Source organism: Neoarius graeffei, chromosome 10 (assembly GCF_027579695.1).
Source record: "Neoarius graeffei isolate fNeoGra1 chromosome 10, fNeoGra1.pri, whole genome shotgun sequence".
Lineage (NCBI taxonomy): Eukaryota > Metazoa > Chordata > Actinopteri > Siluriformes > Ariidae > Neoarius > Neoarius graeffei.
In genome coordinates, this window is record NC_083578.1 from 59887502 (window position 1) to 59908120 (window position 20619).

The 20619-nt window shown below is 44.0% G+C and overlaps 1 protein-coding gene across 1 annotated transcript in view; it reads right to left on the bottom strand.

Annotated features, from left to right (window-relative positions):
* The window catches only part of LOC132892543 (properdin-like), a 37574-nt gene that overhangs the window by 12489 nt on the left and 4466 nt on the right, over positions 1-20619 (bottom strand). The window contains exons 3-4 of the mRNA XM_060930826.1: positions 9173-9339; positions 8465-8635 (exon numbers count right to left, since the gene is read on the bottom strand). Coding sequence (XP_060786809.1) covers positions 8465-8635; positions 9173-9339 — 338 coding nt within the window. The remainder of the gene's footprint in view (positions 1-8464; positions 8636-9172; positions 9340-20619) is intronic.

Consider the following 20619-nt stretch of genomic DNA (forward strand, 5'->3'; position numbering starts at 1 on the left):
TGTGTTACAGACCTGAAATGCAGGAATGCAGGAATATGAACAAATATACAGATGTAACAAATCATTGCTTTCTTATTTATTTGCATTTTCCATACCAGCCCAACTTTTTCTGATTTGGGGTTGTAGTAAAGCAACAAAAATATAAAATCTTCTTAAATTCCTTTCAGTTGAGTTTCTGTCAAAATTGTGTTTATGTCGTAATGCTGACATTAGAAATGACTAAACACATAAGCCTACTTCCCCTTTTGGACACTGACTTGCTTGTTGATTTGAACATATCTAAATACATGTTATGATGTGTTTATAAAACATATCTAAATACATCAGTGAAGCTACAGTTATATGCTGGCTATCAGTGAAGCGTACAATCACCTGTTGACATCACCTGTTTCAAACCACATCGTTATTTAATTGTTTTTTTCCTTATTACCAGCCCTAAATTGCCCTATCCCAGCTTTCTTTGAAATGTGTTACAGACCTGAAACCCAGAATGGATGTATATGAACAAATGAAATGGAGTTGACCAGAAGAATCACGAAATATCATCATTTCATACCATCTGTAATGAAATATAAATCAAAATAAATTTAGAAATCACTGCTTTCCTGACTTTTTCTGATTTGGGGTTGTAATTTTAGTGGGTGATATTCATGAATTTCATAAAATTCATAAACACAAGATGATATTCATAAATGTGTGTTTCTTTCCAGCACAAATGACAATGACTACTTTCGTTAAGGAAACTTGGAAAGATTAACGAAAGGTTTTCCATGTTTAATGGTTGGAGGCATCACTGATTAGCTCTAGTAATGTTCTATGTCCTGTTTGCTCTGATTGAACAGTTGCTTCTGCCCACTCCATTAAACGTGGCGCTGCCTCTGACACAGTGGATGAACGGAGCTGAGTGCTCAGCAGCAGGGAACCTGTATTGTAGCTACATTATAAAGCTGACAAAATATGGATAGCTACTGAATTTTATTTTATTTTATTTTAATTGTTTTTTTAAGCAGTCACACATATTTCTTTATTGCACAAGTGTTTTCAGTCCATCCAGCTTGCGTAGCAGTTTAAAATGGTAACTCGGTGATGAAGCTGAAGTTGGTTGCTCACTCATCGGCTTCTTCTTCTAAATTTTTTTGTTTCCACTGCCTGCCTATTTACCACCATTATCCTTTATTATGAAAGTCTCAAAAATCTGACAGTTTTGCATGAAAGTAAATATACGTTCAAAATTCTCTATAAGAAGAAATTTACTGTATAATTTTTTTAAATAATGGTCCTGTAAACTTGGCATTTGAAACCATTTCATATAAAAACAAGTGTAAAGTATTATTAAAACAATGAGATAATAGTGTTAGAATTTGTATGTAAGGGCTCTTATTTCAGGTAGTTTCTTTTCTGGAGTTTCCATTTCCATCTTAAAAGGTCCAGGTCTTAGGACCTGGTTTCATCTACAAGAAATCAACTTCATCCTCATCAAGGAAGCTAACTGTTTAAACTGTTACACAACTGAGAGGAAAGAAGACACTTGTCTCATCTAATCTCATTATCTCTAGCCGCTTTATCCTTCTACAGGGTCGCAGGCAAGCTGGAGCCTATCCCAGCTGACTACGGGCGAAAGGCGGGGTACACCCTGGACAAGTCGCCAGGTCATCACAGGGCTGACACATAGACACAGACAACCATTCACACCTACGGTCAATTTAGAGTCACCAGTTAACCTAACCTGCATGTCTTTGGACTGTGGGGGAAACCGGAGCACCCGGAGGAAACCCACGCGGACACGGGGAGAACATGCAAACTCCACACAGAAAGGCCCTCGCCAGCCCCGGGGCTCGAACCCAGGACCTTCTTGCTGTGAGGCGACAGCGCTAGCCACTACACCACCGTGCCGCCCGAAGACACTTGTGTGATGAGGAAATATTTCTGAATGCATTTACAAACAGTCCAATAGCTGCTCATATTATTTCGCCAGCTTGCCTTTTTTTTTTTGCAACTACAATGCAGTTTTGCTGCCGATAATGACTGGGCACCTCCCACTCCAAAATCAGTGGTCCAATAGAGATTTAAAGGGAACGGCTTCTGCTAATGGGCAGCACTGTCGCCTCACAGCAAGAAGGCTCTGGGTTCGAGCCCAGTGGTTGATGAGGGCCTTTCTGTGTGGAGTTTGCATGTTCTCCCCGTGTCCGCGTGGGTTTCCTCCGGGTGCTCCGGTTCCCCCCACAGTCCAAAGACATGCAGGTTAAGTTAATTGGTGGCTCTAAATTGACCATAGGTGTGAATGTGAGCGTGAATGGTTGTTTGTCTCTATTGGCCCTTTTCCACTACCCTTTTTCAGCTCACTTCATCTCACTTCAGCCCGACACGGCTCGCGTTTCGACTATCTCAAAACAGCACGACTCAGCTCGCTTCAGCCCTGCTTAGCCCCCAAAACTCGCACGGTTTTGGAGTGGGGCTGAAGCGAGCCAAACCGAGCTGAGTGAGGCTGGGGGCGTGAGCAGACACTCCCCTGTGCACTGATTGGTGAGGAGGAGTGTCCTCACATGCCCACACACGCCCCGCGAGCACGCTGGGATCTGTAAACACCGTAAACCCGGAAGAAGAAGAATTACGAATTACGAGAATTTCTGGAGCCTTATGCGCCTCGCCTCATCTATACGCTCTTGCCAGTATCTGTTGGCGTTGTCGGTGACAACAAGCCACAGCACCAAGACCAGCAACACTAACGACTCCATGTCCTCCATGTTTATTGTTTACTATCCGGGTCGTGAGACTACCGCTTAAAAGCTCACTGATGTCACTGTTTGCGCCGCTTAACGACATCACGTGACATCCACCCACTTTCGCTAACTCCACCCAATGTGTCCACCCACTTCCAGCCAGCACGGTTCAGCGCGGTTGTAATCGAAATGCAACTCCAACAGCCCCACTCAGCTCGACTCAGCACGGCACGGCTCAGCCCGACTCAGCCGCGTTTGTAGTGGAAAAGCGGCATATGTGTCAGCCCTGCGATGACCTGGCGACTTGTCCAGGGTGTACCCCGCCTCTCACCCATATTCAGCTGGGATAGGCTCCAGCTTGCCTGCGACCCTGTAGAACAGGATAAACGGCTACAGATAATGGATGGATGGGCTTCTGCTAACACCCACCCCCTGTGAAAATGTGCCAAAATTTTTGCCAAAAGTCAGAAGGAAAAGAGAGATTTCAGAAGCAGAAGAGTGAGAGTGATTGCAAAATCAAAAACCCGGATCAGAAAAATCTGCAAATAGAAAAAAATTAAAGCTAAATAAGAGTGTGAATCAGAAGAAATCTGTTTGGAAAATTAATTTTGATTTGATTCTCATGACCTGGGTGTTGTGTATACTAATGCACAAGTTAAAGCCTTTTATTATGAAGCCCTCAGGAGTAAGGTGTGCGCGCATGCGTGGTGTAAGTGTGAGTGGCAGAGTTCAGTAAAGTTTTGTGTGCAGCATCTCTCGTGTTCCCGCATCTCTTTCAATACACAATATTGGCGACGAGGATGGCAGAGTTTGGACTACCCCCACCCGCACACTTCTTGGCTGTTCCTGGAGATCCTCCAGTCCCGTGGGCGAACTGGCTGGAGAGTTTCAAAGTTTATCTGACTGCCTTAGACTATGATGATATTGACGATAAGAGAAAGATGGCTCTCCTGCAGCACTGTCTTGGTGTAGAGGGCCAGCGCATCTTTCGCACACTTGGCACTCAACGAACATATGCTGAAGCTGTCGCATCGTTGACAAAACATTTCACTGGCCACCAAAGGATATTACTCCGATGCTACCAACTTCAGAAGCAGCTACAGCGCCCTGGTGAGTCGGTGCGAACCTACATAACGAACCTAAAGGACATGGCACGCTCATGTGAGTATGGAATTCTGCAGGAGCAAATGATTCGAGATCAGTTCATTGAAGGGACATTGTGTGAGAAAACGAGGGAAAAACTGTTGCTAGAAGCAGATGATTTGACATTAAATAGAACAGTGGAGATAGCGATGCAAGTGGAGACAGCCATGGAATGCACTACGCTACTAGCAGGTGCATGCGCCAATGTTGACACGGCTGCGCGGCAAACCCAGCCTGCTTATCACACGCACTATGACACCGACTCTGCCAGCCCATGCCAGTCCGACCTCCCGGTTCAATTTACGCAGAGGCAGAACAGGCGAGCCTCAGATTGTTGTGGAAACTGTGGTTCTAAATCGCATAATTCCAAAGTGCAGCACTGCCCTGCCAGAGGGCAAACATGCCGAAATTACCTGAAACAAAACCACTTTGCTAAAGTGTGCCGTTCTGCCCCTGCCACTTTGCACCAACCCGTGAGTTCCTCTCCAGCCCAGCACACCTACACAGAGATCAGAACTGTATCAGTAGGTCAGGTAGCTTTCAAAACGTACTGTTCAACTGGCTGATGTTACTTTGCCACTGTTAATGGACACTGGTGCAGCTGCATCGCTGTTAAATGCAACCACCTATTACAAGTTTTTCTCTCACCTGCCTCTAGACAATCCTGCCACAGCTCTGTGTGGTTATGACTGTTCCAAGATTGAGATCTTGGGTGTGCTCCATGTTCCTGTGCACTACGGCTCCAAGTGCCTGCCTTCATTCCCGTTTCACATCGCTAGGCGAGGGGCCAATCTTTTGGGCCTAGACCTATTCACTGCTCTTGGGTTCACACTCAGAGATGATGCTGGCTCAGACATACACCACATCGCCTCCTCCTGGCAGCACAAATGGCCAGCTTTGTTCGATGGCCTGGGCTGCCTGACGGCCTTCACCCACAGGCCGCTGACTACACCTGACGTGTCAGCCGTCATCCAGCCACTGCGCAGGATACCGCTTTCCCTGAGGGATGACGTCACTCTGGAACTCAATATGCTCCTGGAACAGGGAATCATTGAACCAGTCAATGCTGCGCCCTGGATTTCGAATCTAGTTGTGACCAAGAAGAAGTCGGGGGTGATAAGAATATGTGTAGACCTGCGCCAAGCAAACAAGGCTGTCATTCCAGACCGATACCCTCTGCCCACAGCAGAGGAGCTTACTGCTCATTTTCATGGCTCTACGATATTCACGAAACTCGACCTACGCCAAGGCTATCTACAAGTGCCACTCCATCCAGCCAGCAGAGACCTTACGGCTTTTGTGACACACATAGGGGTATTCCGCTATACCAGAATGCCGTTCGGGTTAAGCTCTGCCCCCAGCTGTTTCCAGAAGGTGATGAGCACGATCCTGGCTGGCATACCAGGTGTGGCGGTCTTTCTTGACGACATAGTCGTCCATGCCCCAGACACGGAAACACACCACATCCGCCTACAGAGAGTGGCTGAAGCTCTTCTACAAAACAACTTGACCCTAAATGCAGAAAAATGCAGCTTTGCCGCTCCAAACATTGATTTTGTGGGGTTCCGCCTTTCCACCAAAGGGATTGCTCCATTACAGTCTAATGTCGATGCCATACACAAAAACCCCGGGGCCAACCTCAGCCTCTGAAGTGGCTTCATTTTTGGGCATGACGGCTTACTACCTCCGTTTTCTGCCCAACTACTCCCAGACTACAGCACCCCTCCATCAGTTGCTGAAGAAGGATGAGCCATGGCAGTGGACTCCTGCATGTTCCGAGTCTGTGCGACGACTGAAGGCCCAGCTCACCACTCCTCCTGTCCTAGCTCACTTCAGCCCAGAATGTCAGACACTGGTGACCTGCGACGCCTCAGATAGGGCGATTGGAGTGGTCCTGTCACAGATGCAGGATGGGGTTGAGCGACCTGTAGCTTTTGCCTCCAGGGCGTTGTCACCAACTGAGCAACGCTACTCTGTGGGTGAGCGTGAGGCGCTTGCTTGTGTTTGGGCCTCAGAGAGATGGCATCTCTATCTGTACGGCCGGCACTTCACACTCAGAACCGACCATCAAGCCCTGACTGCGCTATTATCAGCTTCAGGCTCAGGCCATAAACCGCTACGCCTCCACAGATGGGGAGAAAGGTTGAGGCAATATGACTATGAACTTCAATTCACCCCAGGGAGGGACAATGTGGTCGCCGACCTCCTCTCTCGTTCCATTGATAGCCCGGCACCAGCCATCTTCCCCAAAGACGACACAGAGCCTGAACTCATCCAGTTGCTACACACACCTTTGCAATCAGCTGTGTCCTTGGAGGAGCTAAAACAAGAATCAGAACGTGATGGTACACTGACTGTCCTGCGCACGTACATTCACTCGGGGTGGCCAAAAAAGGTTCCCGAGGAGCTCATGCCATTCTCAAGACTGCGTGATGAACTGTCATGTTGGAGTGATGTTTGCATCTCCAGAGGTCTCTGCACAGTGGTGCCTAGTAGCCTGTGGGCCCGGGTCCTGACAATGGCGCATGAGGGGCACCTCGGCATCGTTAAACTTAAACAGAGGTGCAGAGATTTGATATGGTGGCCAGGCATTGACCGCGACATTGAAGCACTGGTTAAGGATTGTGTACCATGCCTCCTTAGTGGGAAGACTGGACCTCCAGCGCCAACCCCTCTGCAGCCGGTTCCGTGGCCATCTCACCCCTGGGAACACCTCCAGCTCAACATCTGCTGAGAGCTTTATGGCCGGGGAATTCCTCATCATCAGCGCTTCCTGGTGGTGCTGTACGACCTACATTCTAAGTGGCCTGAAGTGGTTCCGGCTGGGACCGTCACAACACAGACCATCACAGATATCCTTGACACACTATTTGCATGCTGGGGTATGCCTCGCACCATCACCACAGATAATGGGCCCCAATTTATCTCTGCAGACTTTTCCCAGTTTCTCAGTGATAGGGGAATTAAGCATATTCGTACAGCATACTACAACCCGCAAGCGAACGGCGGTGTAGAGCGTCTTAACCAGAGCCTGAAGAACGGCATTTGTGCACACCTGGCTCAGGGATGTGCTTTTCAGACTGCGCTTAACCAGACCCTAATGCACTACAGAGCGAGCCAACACACAACAGGGACGTCTCCAGTGTTTCTTATGCTGGGCCGGGAAATGGAGTTACCGCTGGACAGGCTCAAGGCACAGGGCAGGGTAGTGTCTACAAAGGGCAATGACCAAGGTCAAGTGGAAGCCTCGGTGAAAAGACATCAGCAAAAGATGCAACAATACTTCGACAGGAAACACAGGGCCAAGGACACTACCATCAGAACAGGCGACTGGGTCAGAGCTCGTAGACCCCATCGCAACAACAAGATGGCTTCATACTGGACTCAGCCTCGCCTGGTCCAGCGGCAGTTGGGACCTTCTACATTCCAACTTAGCGATGGGTCACGCTGGCATGCTAAAAGACTGAGGAAAGTGCACAGCCCAGGGGGGGAGATGGTAGTTTCACAGCCACCAGCCCGTTCTGCATGGGTGCCTCATCAGGTTGAGGCACAACAGACACATGTCTCTCAAGCCCCACAGTCACCAATGCCTCAACACCCGCAAGTTGTGCCTGACTTACTGCCCGAGTTGGGTACTGACACTCCCTCAACCCCAGGGCACGGCCCTGCCACAGGGCCGGATTCAGGTGTCTTCCCAGCTGCAGCAGAGGAGCCACAGTCAGGGAGTGGGGAAGGGCGCCCTGCTCGTGCCAGGGTCCGCCCCTCACACTTGAAAGACTTTGTTACGTTCTGACTTAAATTTCATGGTATAGGCCACTGCCAATAGCCTGACTGTTATGCAGCTATGCACTTAAGTTAGTTAAAAAAGTTAGTTCCTTTGCAGCTATGCACTTAAGTTAGTTAAAAAATGTTAGTTCCTTTGAGGGGAGGGGGAAAATGTTGTGTATACTAATGCACAAGTTAGAGCCTTTTATTATGAAGCCCTCAGGAGTAAGGTGTGTGTGCATGCGTGGTGTAAGTGTAAGTGGCAGAGTTCAGTAAAGTTTTGTGTGCAGCATCTCTCGTGTTCCCGTATCTCTTTCAATACACAATACTGGGTTTGCAAAATAAAATAAAAAAAATGGTGATCATTAATATTTTACTTGTGTTTTTTTATTTGAAATGTTTATTTTATTTTTATTTTATTTTATCATGGCACAAAATGAACTCGATAGGTGGGCCACCTATACATACTAGGAGAGATGCAGCAGGCCAACTAAAATCAGTCCATGGGCCACATTTCCACCTGGGGCCAGACTTTAGTCACCCCTGGTGTAAGTGATGACAGGAACTTCCTTGTTTTACAGACATTCCACAAAATTAAATGTAACTATATATAATTAAAGGGTGTTGTGTGTTTTTTGTTTTTATATAAATAATTGCAATCACGGACAAACTTCTGTGGTATAAGAGGAATAAAGCACTTCACTACATACTGTTATTAGAAAATAATCAATCCTGCCATTGATTACTTTTCTTGAACAGCATGCCCTGTTGTGTTTTATTCCTTACATGAACATGAATGACAAACATTCATCACTGAGAGAAAAAAAATACTATACTTGGGCAGACAGTCTCCGTGTCACAAGTTTCAGCTTCTAGGCTGTGACCCTCACAAACACCACCATATTTGGGAGGGGGGTTAGAGCAGGTCCTCGTCCTTGTTCTGAATCCTCTTTCACATGTAACTGAGCATGGCTCCCATGCACCCCACTCAGACCATGCTCCATTTTCTAAAATAAAATTCAGGTATTAAGAAACTGCTACACTTAGCTTTGTTGTTATATACAATATGGTCAAACTATGGTGGACATCTGACCATCACACCTGTATGTGGCTCTTACTCAAACTGTTGCCATAAAGTTGGAAGCACATAATTGTACAGGATGTATATTTATGATGTAGCATTACAATTTCCCTTCACCGGAACTAAGAGGCCCAAATCTGTTCCAGAATGACAGGTGCCCCTGTGCACAACGCAAGGTCTATGAAGACATAGTTTGCCAAAGTTGAAGTGGAAGAACCCGAGTGGCCTACACAGAGCCTTGACCTCAACTTCACTGAACACCTTTGGGATGAATTAGAACACTGAGTAACACCCCAGGTCTCCTTCCCAGAAAAGAAGAGGCTATTCTAACCACAAAGGATAGACTAAATCTGGAATTGGAAATTCAACAAGCATATATGAATGCTAAGTTCAGGAGTCCACAAATTTTTGGCCATATAGTATAGTTATCTATTGTATCCTTATGTCCATTTTCATACTGTACCTGGACAGTGTTTGACAGATTCACAAGATTCAGTTTGTATCTTTCCTAGATGGTAAGGGTCACTGCATTTTCCAAGGCCATAGCAGGAACGTTGTCTCTGCCTCACTCCCTCAGTGCAAGTCACTGAGCATGCACTCCAGTGGGACCACGAGGTCCATGTAGGATACCTGTGAACAAACATTTAAAGGTGCTGACTGCAAAGTCATCTGAATTTTATTATTATTATTTTATTGTGCATGGCATTTTCTTATGTCTCGCAAGAACAATATCATGTGGACGAGATGTGATCATTTTGATGTGCTGAGGGTTGTTTTTCTCTGTTTTGGGACCATTTTCCTACCTCTTGAGGTAAACAGTATGGCCCTACGGAAATAGCTGAATGCAAGGAGCTTGAACTAATTGGCATAATTAAGGAACTGGGTCACACCAAGATGGCGATGCGCGGAAAACATTGTGACTCTGCATCGACCTCGGAGAGTTTTGAGCCACAGGTCTGTAATTTGTGGTTGATGTTTGCGAATAGATCCATGAAACAGAAGATGAATATATCTTTTCTCTGGTACTGCTTTTATGTGATCATTTCTTTCTCTGTAAGATCAAAACATTAGGTGTATAACTCCATACTCGCTACCGTGAAGTCGAGCCCATGCATTCTAAGGCTAAGAGAGCTAAGCGCTAGCTAGAATGATTTAGTTATCTGTCCAGAAAAATGACACGTCATCTCTATCTTGCAGTTGCACTCACTATAGGCAGACTTTCCTTTTTCTTTTCCGCTTGCTTTTAGTTGGCGGGAGAGCCGAGTCCACCATGTTTGCCCATGACGACTTGTTTTGGTTAAAAGTAGGTCAAACACGCCGCACGGTGGTCACATGATATTGTTGCTCACTTGCTTTGGTGATCTCCGGAATCGTAAAATGCGAGACGCATTTTCTCTCAGCAAAACATTTACACAGAGGATACACAGTGTGTGCAGCAGCGAAATATCTCAAAACTCCAACAGCAATAGAAACAGAACATTTTGCCCAGAATTCAACTTTGCAGTCAGCACCTTTAACAACTTTAAACACACAAGTTAAAAAAAAAATTCCAAGGTATTTACAAGGTTTTTAGCTAACATCTTTGATTAGATTGTTGGTCTTGTGTAGGATTCAGTAAATTGCAGACTGCTAATAAAATATAGCTTTTGTTTTTTGAGTTGTTTATTAGAAACCTGAATGTGGAATTGTATTTCAGTGGAAATCATGATGTCAGGTTTTCTGTCCCAGCCTTCTGGTACCACATGGTACAATTTATGGGTAATGTTGAATTCAACATGTCACTTATCAAGCTCTGTTTTTTTATTCTAAGAAAATGCAAATAGCATTATGCATTAATGCTGAAAATATATTGTAAAGAGACACTACATAATATGTGATTTTGGAAAGAACATTTCAATTTTTTTAAATTTATTTTTTTGGTCGGTTTTACTAATGTCAAATGTAACCTTCCTTATGGAATGACTGATATGGATTAAGAATGTAGGCTGACTAAAGGCCACAACATTGGTATATTAAAATACATGGGTTAAAATTCATGTACCCCCTTTTTGACTGATCTGTGATGTATTGTCCTCTAGGTTATAGTCATAGTTTCAGCACTTTTCTATAGCTGGCATTAAAGAATGGTTTCCCATAGAAGGTACAATTACAAATTATGAACTAGCTACAGACAATACAGTCATTTGTTTGTCACTTTCTGGTAGCTGTACACACTGCACAGTGTGCTTATATATACATGGAGAGGAGAGAATGACTGGCCTTACAGCATTGGAACGTAGAACAGAGAAACTAGCACGGGCCAAATGCACAAGTTATTTGCAGCTATAAAACAGTGCAGTGAGCAAGGTGTAGCTTAGTACAGCTGCTTCACATGTAGAGATGTCTGTGAAGATTCTCAGTCATCCAGGTCATAGTAACTGTGGGTGGTAAAAGAGAGCAACTGGACTTGCTTGAAGATTCTTGAAGATGTTTCACCTCTCATCCGAAAGGCTTCTTCAGTTCTGTCTGACTAGTAGGGAGTATTAGGTATTTATCCTCTCATGGATGAAAAGCTCATCAGGCAGAGGTCAAGCAGGGTGCAAATCTGGTCCATGGTGAGGTTCATTCTATCCAGTAAGGTGTTGTCTTGAAGGAGAGCCAGTTCCTCAGGCCAGGACTCAAAATGGCTTCTTTAACTCCTCGCTCATACCTACGATCCTCTCTGGCTAAAATGCATACGTTGCAATCCTGAAATGAGTGTCCTTTGTTGTTAAGATGAAGGTAGACAGCAGAGTCCTGGCCTGAGGAACTGGCTCTCCTTCAAGACAACACCTTACTGGATAGAATGAACCTCACCATGGACCAGATTTGCACCCTGCTTGACCTCTGCCTGACTACCACTTATTTCCAGTTTAATGAAAGTTTCTACAGACAGAAGCATGGATGCGCCATGGGCTCACCGGTGTCCCCTATTGTGGCCAATCTTTACATGGAGGAAGTGGAACATAAAGCTTTGACCACTTTTTCAGGAGTTGCTCCCAGCCACTGGTTCAGATATGTGGATGACACCTGGGTTAAAATCAAAACCCATGAAGTGGAAGCCTTCTCTAAGCACATCAATGCAGTGGATATCAACATCAATTTCACTCGGGAGGATGTCAGTGGGAATAATCTAGCCTTCTTGGATTGTGATGTACACATTAGACAAGACAGAAGCCTTAGCATCGAGGTCTACTGGAAACCCACACACACAGACCAGTACCTACTCTTCAACTCTCACCACCCACTGGAACACAAATTGGGGGTCATTAGGACCTTGCAACACAGGGCTCAGAACATCCCTACAACAGTAGAGGGAAAAGAGAAGGAGCAGAATCACATCAAGAAAGCACTTCAGAACTGCGGGTATCCCAACTGGTCTTTCTTCAAGAGCAGAAAAAGGAACAGAACGGACAAGGAGGATAACAGGAACAAATGCAAGAACATTGTCATTCCCTACATTTCTGGTCTATCTGAGAAACTCAGGAGGATCTTCTACAAACACAACATTCCGGTACATTTCAGACCCAGTAACACCCTGAAGCAGAAACTGGTCCACCCTAAGTACAGAATAGCCAGACACAAACAGGACAACGTAGTGTATGCAATTCAGTGCAGTGAGGAATGCACAGACTCGTATATTGGGGAAACTAAACAACCACTTCACAGGCACATGGCTCAACACAGGAGAGCCAGTTCCTCAGGCCAGGACTCTGCTGTCTACCTTCATCTTAACAAAGGACACTCATTTCAGGATTGCAACGTATGTGTTAAGGTTTTGCTGGGATTCGAACCTGGTTTGTTGGTGTGATAATCCAGCAAACCCCCACTAGGCCACCAGGGGATGACTCACGTACAGAGGCGTGAGGCGGAAGTAGAAAAGTATCAAAGACAGTTTATTTACACTATATACAAATCAAACAAAAATATAATCCAAAAAACGCTCAGAAGATGAAGGGAAAAATAAAATATCCAAAAGGTCAAAGTTAAATACAAAAGCAAAAAAATAGAAAAGAAAAGGCAAAATACCAACACTCAGAAGATCAAAAAACAGTAAACACAAAGTCCAAAAAGTCCAAAAAGAAAAGCAAAGTGCAAAACCAAAGAGACAACGGCAAGGAACACAGAAACAGAGGTAACTGGAGCTAAACATAACAGCACAAAGACTCCGTGACAAGAGGACTGAACTCAGGGGTATAAATACACAAAATAAATTGGAAACAGGTGACACTAATGAAAACAGGTAATCAACACCAACACAAAACACAGGACACAGTGGCAACCTCTAAAACCCAGCTGTTTTCAGTGACTCACAAGAGGACAGAGAGAATCAGCATTCCATTGATCACCTTAACAGGCAATCCATTGATCACCCTAACGACTCTCGAGGCCGTTCACATCCAGCCCCCAGTGACCCACACCAACAGGATGACTCAATGACACCTTAGATGAGCTTTTCATCCATGAGAGGATAAATACCTGATACTCCCTATTAGTCAGACAGAACTGAAGAAGCCTTTCGACTGAGAGGTGAAACGTCTTCAAGAATCTTCAAGCAAGTCCAGTTGCTCTCTTTTACAACCCAGTCACATGTAGAGACAAACCCTGATGTACTTTCATTCATCGTCTACACTTGGGATCTGCCTTGGAGGAGAGTGTTGATGGCCCACCAGTGGAGCATTTTGAAGTCTAGTGTGTAACCTCAGAATACAGTGCAGCAGCATTTAATATGCTCAGCGGTCTCAAAAGTAGCCAGTCACCGGCGGCAAATCGCCGGCTATGGCTTGTTATGCCGCCGGCTATTGTCAGTCGAGTCACAAAATTTAATATTAAATATTTCTGACAGCAAAAAAAGTTGTGAACGTAAATTACATCCACTATGTCATGTATGTCCGTTGCTGCGTCAGCTGTGTTTATATCCTCGACACGAGTGCAGCCATTACTGCCACCTGTGTTGCCAGATTGGGAGGTTTCCCGCCCAATCTGGGAGGTTTTAAGTGCATTTTGGCGGGTTTTGAACATATTTTGGGCTGTAAAACGTCAGCAGTATCTGGCAACATATTTTTTTACTTAATACAAGAAATTAATGGATGGCAACGTTTTTGCCAAAATGGTATTTTATTTTCCATTGTTTAGGCAGCTTCAGCATCATACTGTGAGATTCTGTTCAAATTGTTTTTTTTTTCTTCTCTGAAGCCTGAGCCATTTATTTTATTAGTTTATAATTATTGTTTAATTTAGTCTTCAGGAGAGACTGCCTGCACACAGTACTAGTATTAATAGTTTTTTTTCTTACATGAAAGCTGAGGCATTTATATTATATTTTAAGGTAACTTCATGTTGTGCTGTGAGGTTCTATGCACTTTAACTTTTGAACCAACAGGTGCATTTGGATAAGTAAAGCCTATTTTTCTGCATTTTTGTAGTCCTGGTAATCTTTTATATTGGTAAAGTTGTTTATAGGATCATTTCTCAGTGTCTGTTTTTTTAATCAATAGTTTTTCAGTAATAACTTAATATTTAACATATCACTCAATTTTAAACAACCCCCGCACCTCCCCCATGGGCTGCCCCCATAGTCTCCAAAATTTCTGTGGGAAACACTGGCGTGCGTAACAATGCTAATCAAGCTTAAGCTAGACGACCTGCCTCAAATACCCGTCCCGGGTAAATGTTATCCCAATTTTAGATGGCCTGTTCCAAACCATCCCACCCCATGAAAAATTCGTACTCGCATCTCTCTCTCTCTATATATATATATATATATCCCTGCACGCTTTGCATGCATTATGTCTGCTGCTGGCAGACATTTTACCATTTTGCACCCTGCTGTAAATTATTTGTACCCTGCTATTCTCCCAAACTTTGAAGCCCCTGTACGCTGCAAGTTGGCATCAAGGCCACCTTGGCAAAACTAAAGTTTAATCCTCCGCCTAATGCAATGGATTGAATACCTGTTACATTTTGTGCGATATCAACACAAGCAAGAAGCTGGACTATTCAACGGTGTACTAGTTTCATAAAGCAGCTCTTATGCATTTGAGTGCACAGGGAATCTACAGTTGTGGTCAGAAGTTTACATACACTGTAAAAAAAAAAAATCAGCTGTTTTTACGGAAAAATACTGGCAGCTGTGGTTGCCAGAATAATCCTGTTAAAAATACAGTGAAATGTAAACAACATTACAGAATAACTTGTACATTTCACGGGGATTCCATGTACAATTAATGATAACTAAATGTAAATTTTACAGGTATTCAATGTACAATAATCAATACATAACTGTTAATTTTACGGATATTCATTGTACAATAAAAAAGCATGCAGGAATGAATTGTGAGTGTTCTCGATTATTGGTTTTTGTGGCTCCAAAATGATGGTTACAAGCAATGATCTACTAGACAGATATTTTATTTGATTTAGAGTTTTACGAAATGTGCCGGAGAGCCTCTACTGACATTTTTTAATTTTTTTAACAGGGCAATGATGTAATTTTATCTATCACATTCTGGTTTAGTATTACAGTTTGTCTGTGTTTAAACTACAACAATTTGTAAATTCTACAAAAAAATATGATCAATTCAACATACATTCTTACTGTTAAATTAACAGTGGTATTTGGTTAGGAGTTTTACAGTATATTGATGTAAATTACACACTGCTTCATTGTTTTTGTATTTACAGTTTTTTTATGTCATGATTTTACATAAATTCACTGTTAATTCTACGGACATTTTTTACAGTGTACAGTGACATGAACGTCATCTTGGATATGAACGTCATGGCAATATTTGGGCTTTCAGTAATTTCTTTGAACTGTTTTTTTCTGCGGTAGAATGTACAGGATACATCTTTAATTTAAAAAAAACACTAGAATTTGGTGCACAAGTTTTCATTTTCTTTGGGCTTTCTGAAATCAACACATGGTCAAAATTATACATACAGGGTCAAAAATATACATGCAGCACACCTAATATTTAGGTAAAATGTCTCTTTGCAAGATTCATCTTGACCAAACATTTTTGTTCACCATGAACAAGCTTCTGGCAGAATTCTGGTTGGATATTTCACGACTCTTCATGGTAGAATTGGTAGAGTTCAATTAAATTTGTTTTTTTTTTCTTGGCATGGACTCGACTTATAAGCATGGTCCATATATTTTCAATAGGGTTGGAGTCAGGACTTGTTTTAAGCTTAATGTTAGCCTGCTTTATCCTCCACAACCAGCTCTGATGCGTGTTTGGATTCATTATCCTGTTGTAACTCCCAAATCCCAAGTCATGTTCAAGTTTCTAATAGTTTATGCTGAAGAATTCTGAGGTAGTCCTCCTTCTTCATTATTCCATCCACTTTGTGCAATGAGCCAGTTCCACTGGCAGCAAAACAGCCCCAGAGCATGATGATCCTACCACCACCACTAGTTGGTACAGTGCCCCTCTGTACATGGTGGTCATTGTGGCCAAACAACTCAATCTTTGTCTCATCTGACCATACAGGTTTCCTCCAGAAGCCTTTTTTCTTTGTCCATGTGGTCAGCTTCAAACTTTAGTTAAGCTTCAAGGTGTCAATTTTGGAGCAGGGGGGTTATTTCTTGGATGGCAGCCTCTTAGTTCATGGTGATGTAAAACTCACCGAACTGTATGCAGTGATCCATCAGCTTCCAGCTCATGGCAGAGCTGTGCCATGGTGGTTCCCAGGTTGTTCCTGACCATCCAAACCAATTTCCTTTCAGCTGAGGGTGACAGTTTGGGTTTTCTTGAAGCAAAGTGGCTTGGTAAAGTGACTATACCTCACAATAACTTGCATACAATTGTTTGAACTGATCTTGGAATTTGCAGTTGTTTAGAAATGGCTCCAAGAGACATTCCAGAGTTGTGTATATCTGCAATCCACTTTCTCAGATCTGCACTGAGCTCCTTGGACTTTCCCATTGTATTGTGTGTTAGTCAATCCAATGAGTGCTGTAAACAAACCTTTTTATGAAGGCACAAAGAAGCTACCAGCTGTAGTCAGTCATGATCACTAGCAGGAAGTTAAGAGACCTCGGCAAGGTAAAAGACATTTTGGAAGTTTCAGCACCTCTGAATTAATAATCTAAGTGAGCATATGTCATGGTCCTACCTGTGGGCTTCTCTCTTCAAGTACATCTCCACTCAGCATTACCGGCCATGCCCGCACTCACTTCCTCTTATTAACTTCCAGTGGCTGTCATTGGCTGTTGCCGATCACCTGCTTCCCCCCTGTGTGTATTTAAGCTGCAGTCCTCCCAAGCTTCTGTGTTAGATCGTCTGCAACTTCCAGCGTGATAACCTGCTCTGTAGTCCTACTACTCTGACTCCTGATGATATTCTGTTCCATCTGACTCTGTCTGCTCTCCAGCCCTGGTAACCTGATCTGCCTTCTGTCCTGTCGACCCTGCCTCTCCTGATCTCCAGCCTGCCCAGCCCTGCTGCTCGCCTGCCTCTCCATCAGCCTGGTGTGAGCAGCCCTGCCTGGAGCCCTACTCTCCAGCCCCGGTAACCTGACCCTGCATTTCTGTCCCCTATCTTGCTATCTGATCTGTGACTGTGTTCCAGCCTGCTGAGGGACTACTGCTGGGAGACTGCCTGAAACCCAAGTGCTGTCAGCCTACAGCCACACCTCTCTGACAATGCCTGATCCTGTCTGATCTCAGAAGCTAAGCAGGGCCAGGTCTGGTCAGTACTTGGATGGGAGACCTCAGACGCTCCCACCAGCCATCCCTGCCTCTCAGTCCTCCTGCCACTGAACTTCACACACACATTCTCCTAAAGGCCCGGTCCCACTACACTTATGGATGTAAAACGTAAAAAAATCTTTGCCATCTGTTGGAAAACGCTATGCATCTGTTGTGTACTCATTGCATACGTGCTTCATACGCTCTATCCATCGAGCATCTGTCCACTGTGGTTTCATCCGTGCAAAAAGTTTTGAGCTGCACAAAACTTTTAGAACGGATGAACTTTCCGCCGTGTACGATGTAAATCCACGACATATACGAGCAACAAATGTTCTATGTCCGTCATCATCCGTTAAACGTCTGCTGTATCCTCTCTGCATCCTCTGGGCATCCTCACAACTCACATCCGCTGCAGCTGAAAACGGAAAGAGGGAGGAAAGATAAGGTACATGAAACGTCTATTCATCGTTAGTAGCACGGAAATAGAAAGGATGTAAGCGTATGCATCTCGTATATAAAGTATTCAAAACGGACAAAGCGTTTATATCTGAGATGTATCTCGTATATTTAGGATGTCTGGAGTATGTCTAGAGTATGCAGAAGGACACCTAGCGCAGTGAACGGTCTGCATCCGATATACATCCGCGCAACATGCCCTTTGTTTCCGTTAGGCGTACGTGATGCATCCCCTTCATCTGCTATGCGTCCGCTTCTCAGTTATCACCGGTAACCCCTTCGGAGCTGTCATCCACTTCCGTCCGCTTTCATCCGCTAGGCTTCCTATGAACATGCATTTAACATCCCCGCTATATACTACCCACGACCGTTCTTTTCCGTTCTGTTTTCGCAAATTTTCGCCAATTTTGTCCATTTCTGGAGCGGATGAAAACGGATAGAGCCACCCCCGAAATTTTGCTCGTCCGCTGTGTCCTTTTTGCATACGTTTTGTGTCCATCGGCCAGTGGGACCGAGCCTTAACTCCCTTTTCCCCTGTTATTAATAAACTGTGGTTTGAGTGCATTTGATCTCCTCTCCTGTCTGGTCCTTGACAGCATATGTAAATTCTTGACCCTGTATGTATAATTTTGACCCTGTGTTGATTTCAGAAAATCCAAAGAAAATGAAAACTTGTGCACCAAATTCTAGTGATTTTTTTTTTAATTAAAGATGTACGCTGTACAATCATTCTGCCACAGAAAAAGAACAGTTCAAAGAAATTACTGAAAGCCCAACTATTGCCATGACATTCATATCCAAGATGACATTCATGTCACTATATGTAAACTTCTGACCACAACTGTACATGTGTTACAAACACATACAGAATGACTGCAATGATGGATGTGGAAACCACAAGGCTGAAATCAGGTTCCCTCATTCGTTCATTCATTACAGCAAAGAATATTGATGAAAGAGACCCAGACAAGACAACATTATTAAACCTCACATCTTTAGTGTAAGGCATGGGTGATTTTTATATTTATACATTGTTAGTTTTGTGAATGGTCTTCCTTTTTTCCAATTTCGTAGATTTTTATAGCTGCTAAAAATCCTGTATAGCCTAGAACAGTGGTTCTCAAACTTTTTTCACCAAGAACCACCTCAGAAAATACTTGGCTCTCCAAGTACCACCATAATGACCAACATTAAAATACAGTAGCGTAGTAGGTCTAAGTATTCATTAAAAACAAGGCGGAGGTTTTATTTAACAAGTATATTTAATATTGTTGGCCACTGTAACATTACACACAGTACTTTGAACAGTAACACTGTTTTTAAATATAGGAAAATAAAAGACTGTACTTAAATAATGAATCAAATAAATTGGCCAAATCTGCAACATCTGTAGTCTCATCAAGCTGTATGGTAAAATATCTACTGTTCTTAATGCGCTCAATCAGTGTCTTTTTAACATCGTCACCCATGTCATTTATTCTCCTTGACATGGTGTCATTTGAAAGCGGCACCAAGTTTAACTCTCTGGCAGCTTTCTCTCCACACATGATACGTGTCATCTCTTTGGCTAATGGCAAACACAGCAGTTCCCCGATTGTGTGCGGCTTACCGGCTCTGGCAATCAGGAGGCTGGCACGATATGAAGCTTCCTGTGCTTTGGCTACGGGTGTACCATAGGACAGAATGGTGGACTTGGACTGCTTCAGTTCATCACGTTTTCGTTAAAAAAAATCCATTGGTTTGTCATTTAGTGCTGCGTGTTTGGTTGTAAGATGCCGTTTAAGATGCGATGGTTTCATGGACTCATTGCTCAGAACGTCCCCGCATACAACACACTGCGGCCTGGGCAGCTCCTCTGTCCCGCTCCAAATGAATCCCAGTTTAATGTATTTTTCGTCATACTTCCTCCTCAGGGTGGCACGGTGGTGTAGTGGTTAGCGCTGTCGCCTCACAGCAAGAGGGTCCGGGTTCGAGCCCCGTGGCCGGCGAGGGCCTTTCTGTGTGGAGTTTGCATGTTCTCCCCGTGTCCGCGTGGGTTTCCTCCGGGTGCTCCGGTTTCCCCCACAGTCCAAAGACATGCAGGTTAGGTTAACTGGTGACTCTAAATTGACCGTAGGTGTGAATGTGAGTGTGAATGGTTGTCTGTGTCTATGTGTCAGCCCTGTGATGACCTGGCGACTTGTCCAGGGTGTACCCCGCCTTTCGCCCGTAGTCAGCTGGGATAGGCTCCAGCTTGCCTGCGACCCTGTAGAAGGATAAAGCGGCTAGAGATAATGAGATGAGATGAGATGAGACTTCCTCCTCACTGGTTTCTGCCGTTTGCTAGCAGTTCTGGGGCTGGTTTTGCCACTGTCGTTAGCATCTGCGCTCGGCTCACACACGTCCTCTTCAGTTCTCCCTTTCTCCTGATCCACGCTCCCATTCACGGATTTAAGCCACGACAGTAATTTTGTCGTACTTGTCATAATTAGCAAAGCCAGCTCCACCTTTTCCCATCACAGCCTAGTCTGCCAATGGCGGATAACCGTCTGTCAGCGGAACCGGCGGGAATGCATACGTATGCTACGTACGGCTACCCAGAAGCACTTGCAAACTTTTTAAAATTATTAACTTAATTTGTATCTCCTTTCATTTTCTTGTCATCGGTTGATAAGATATTTTCATCCATTCGGATATTATGGATAGTATTTCACGTTTTATTTTATTTTTTAAATTTTATTTATATTTAATTAAGTGAT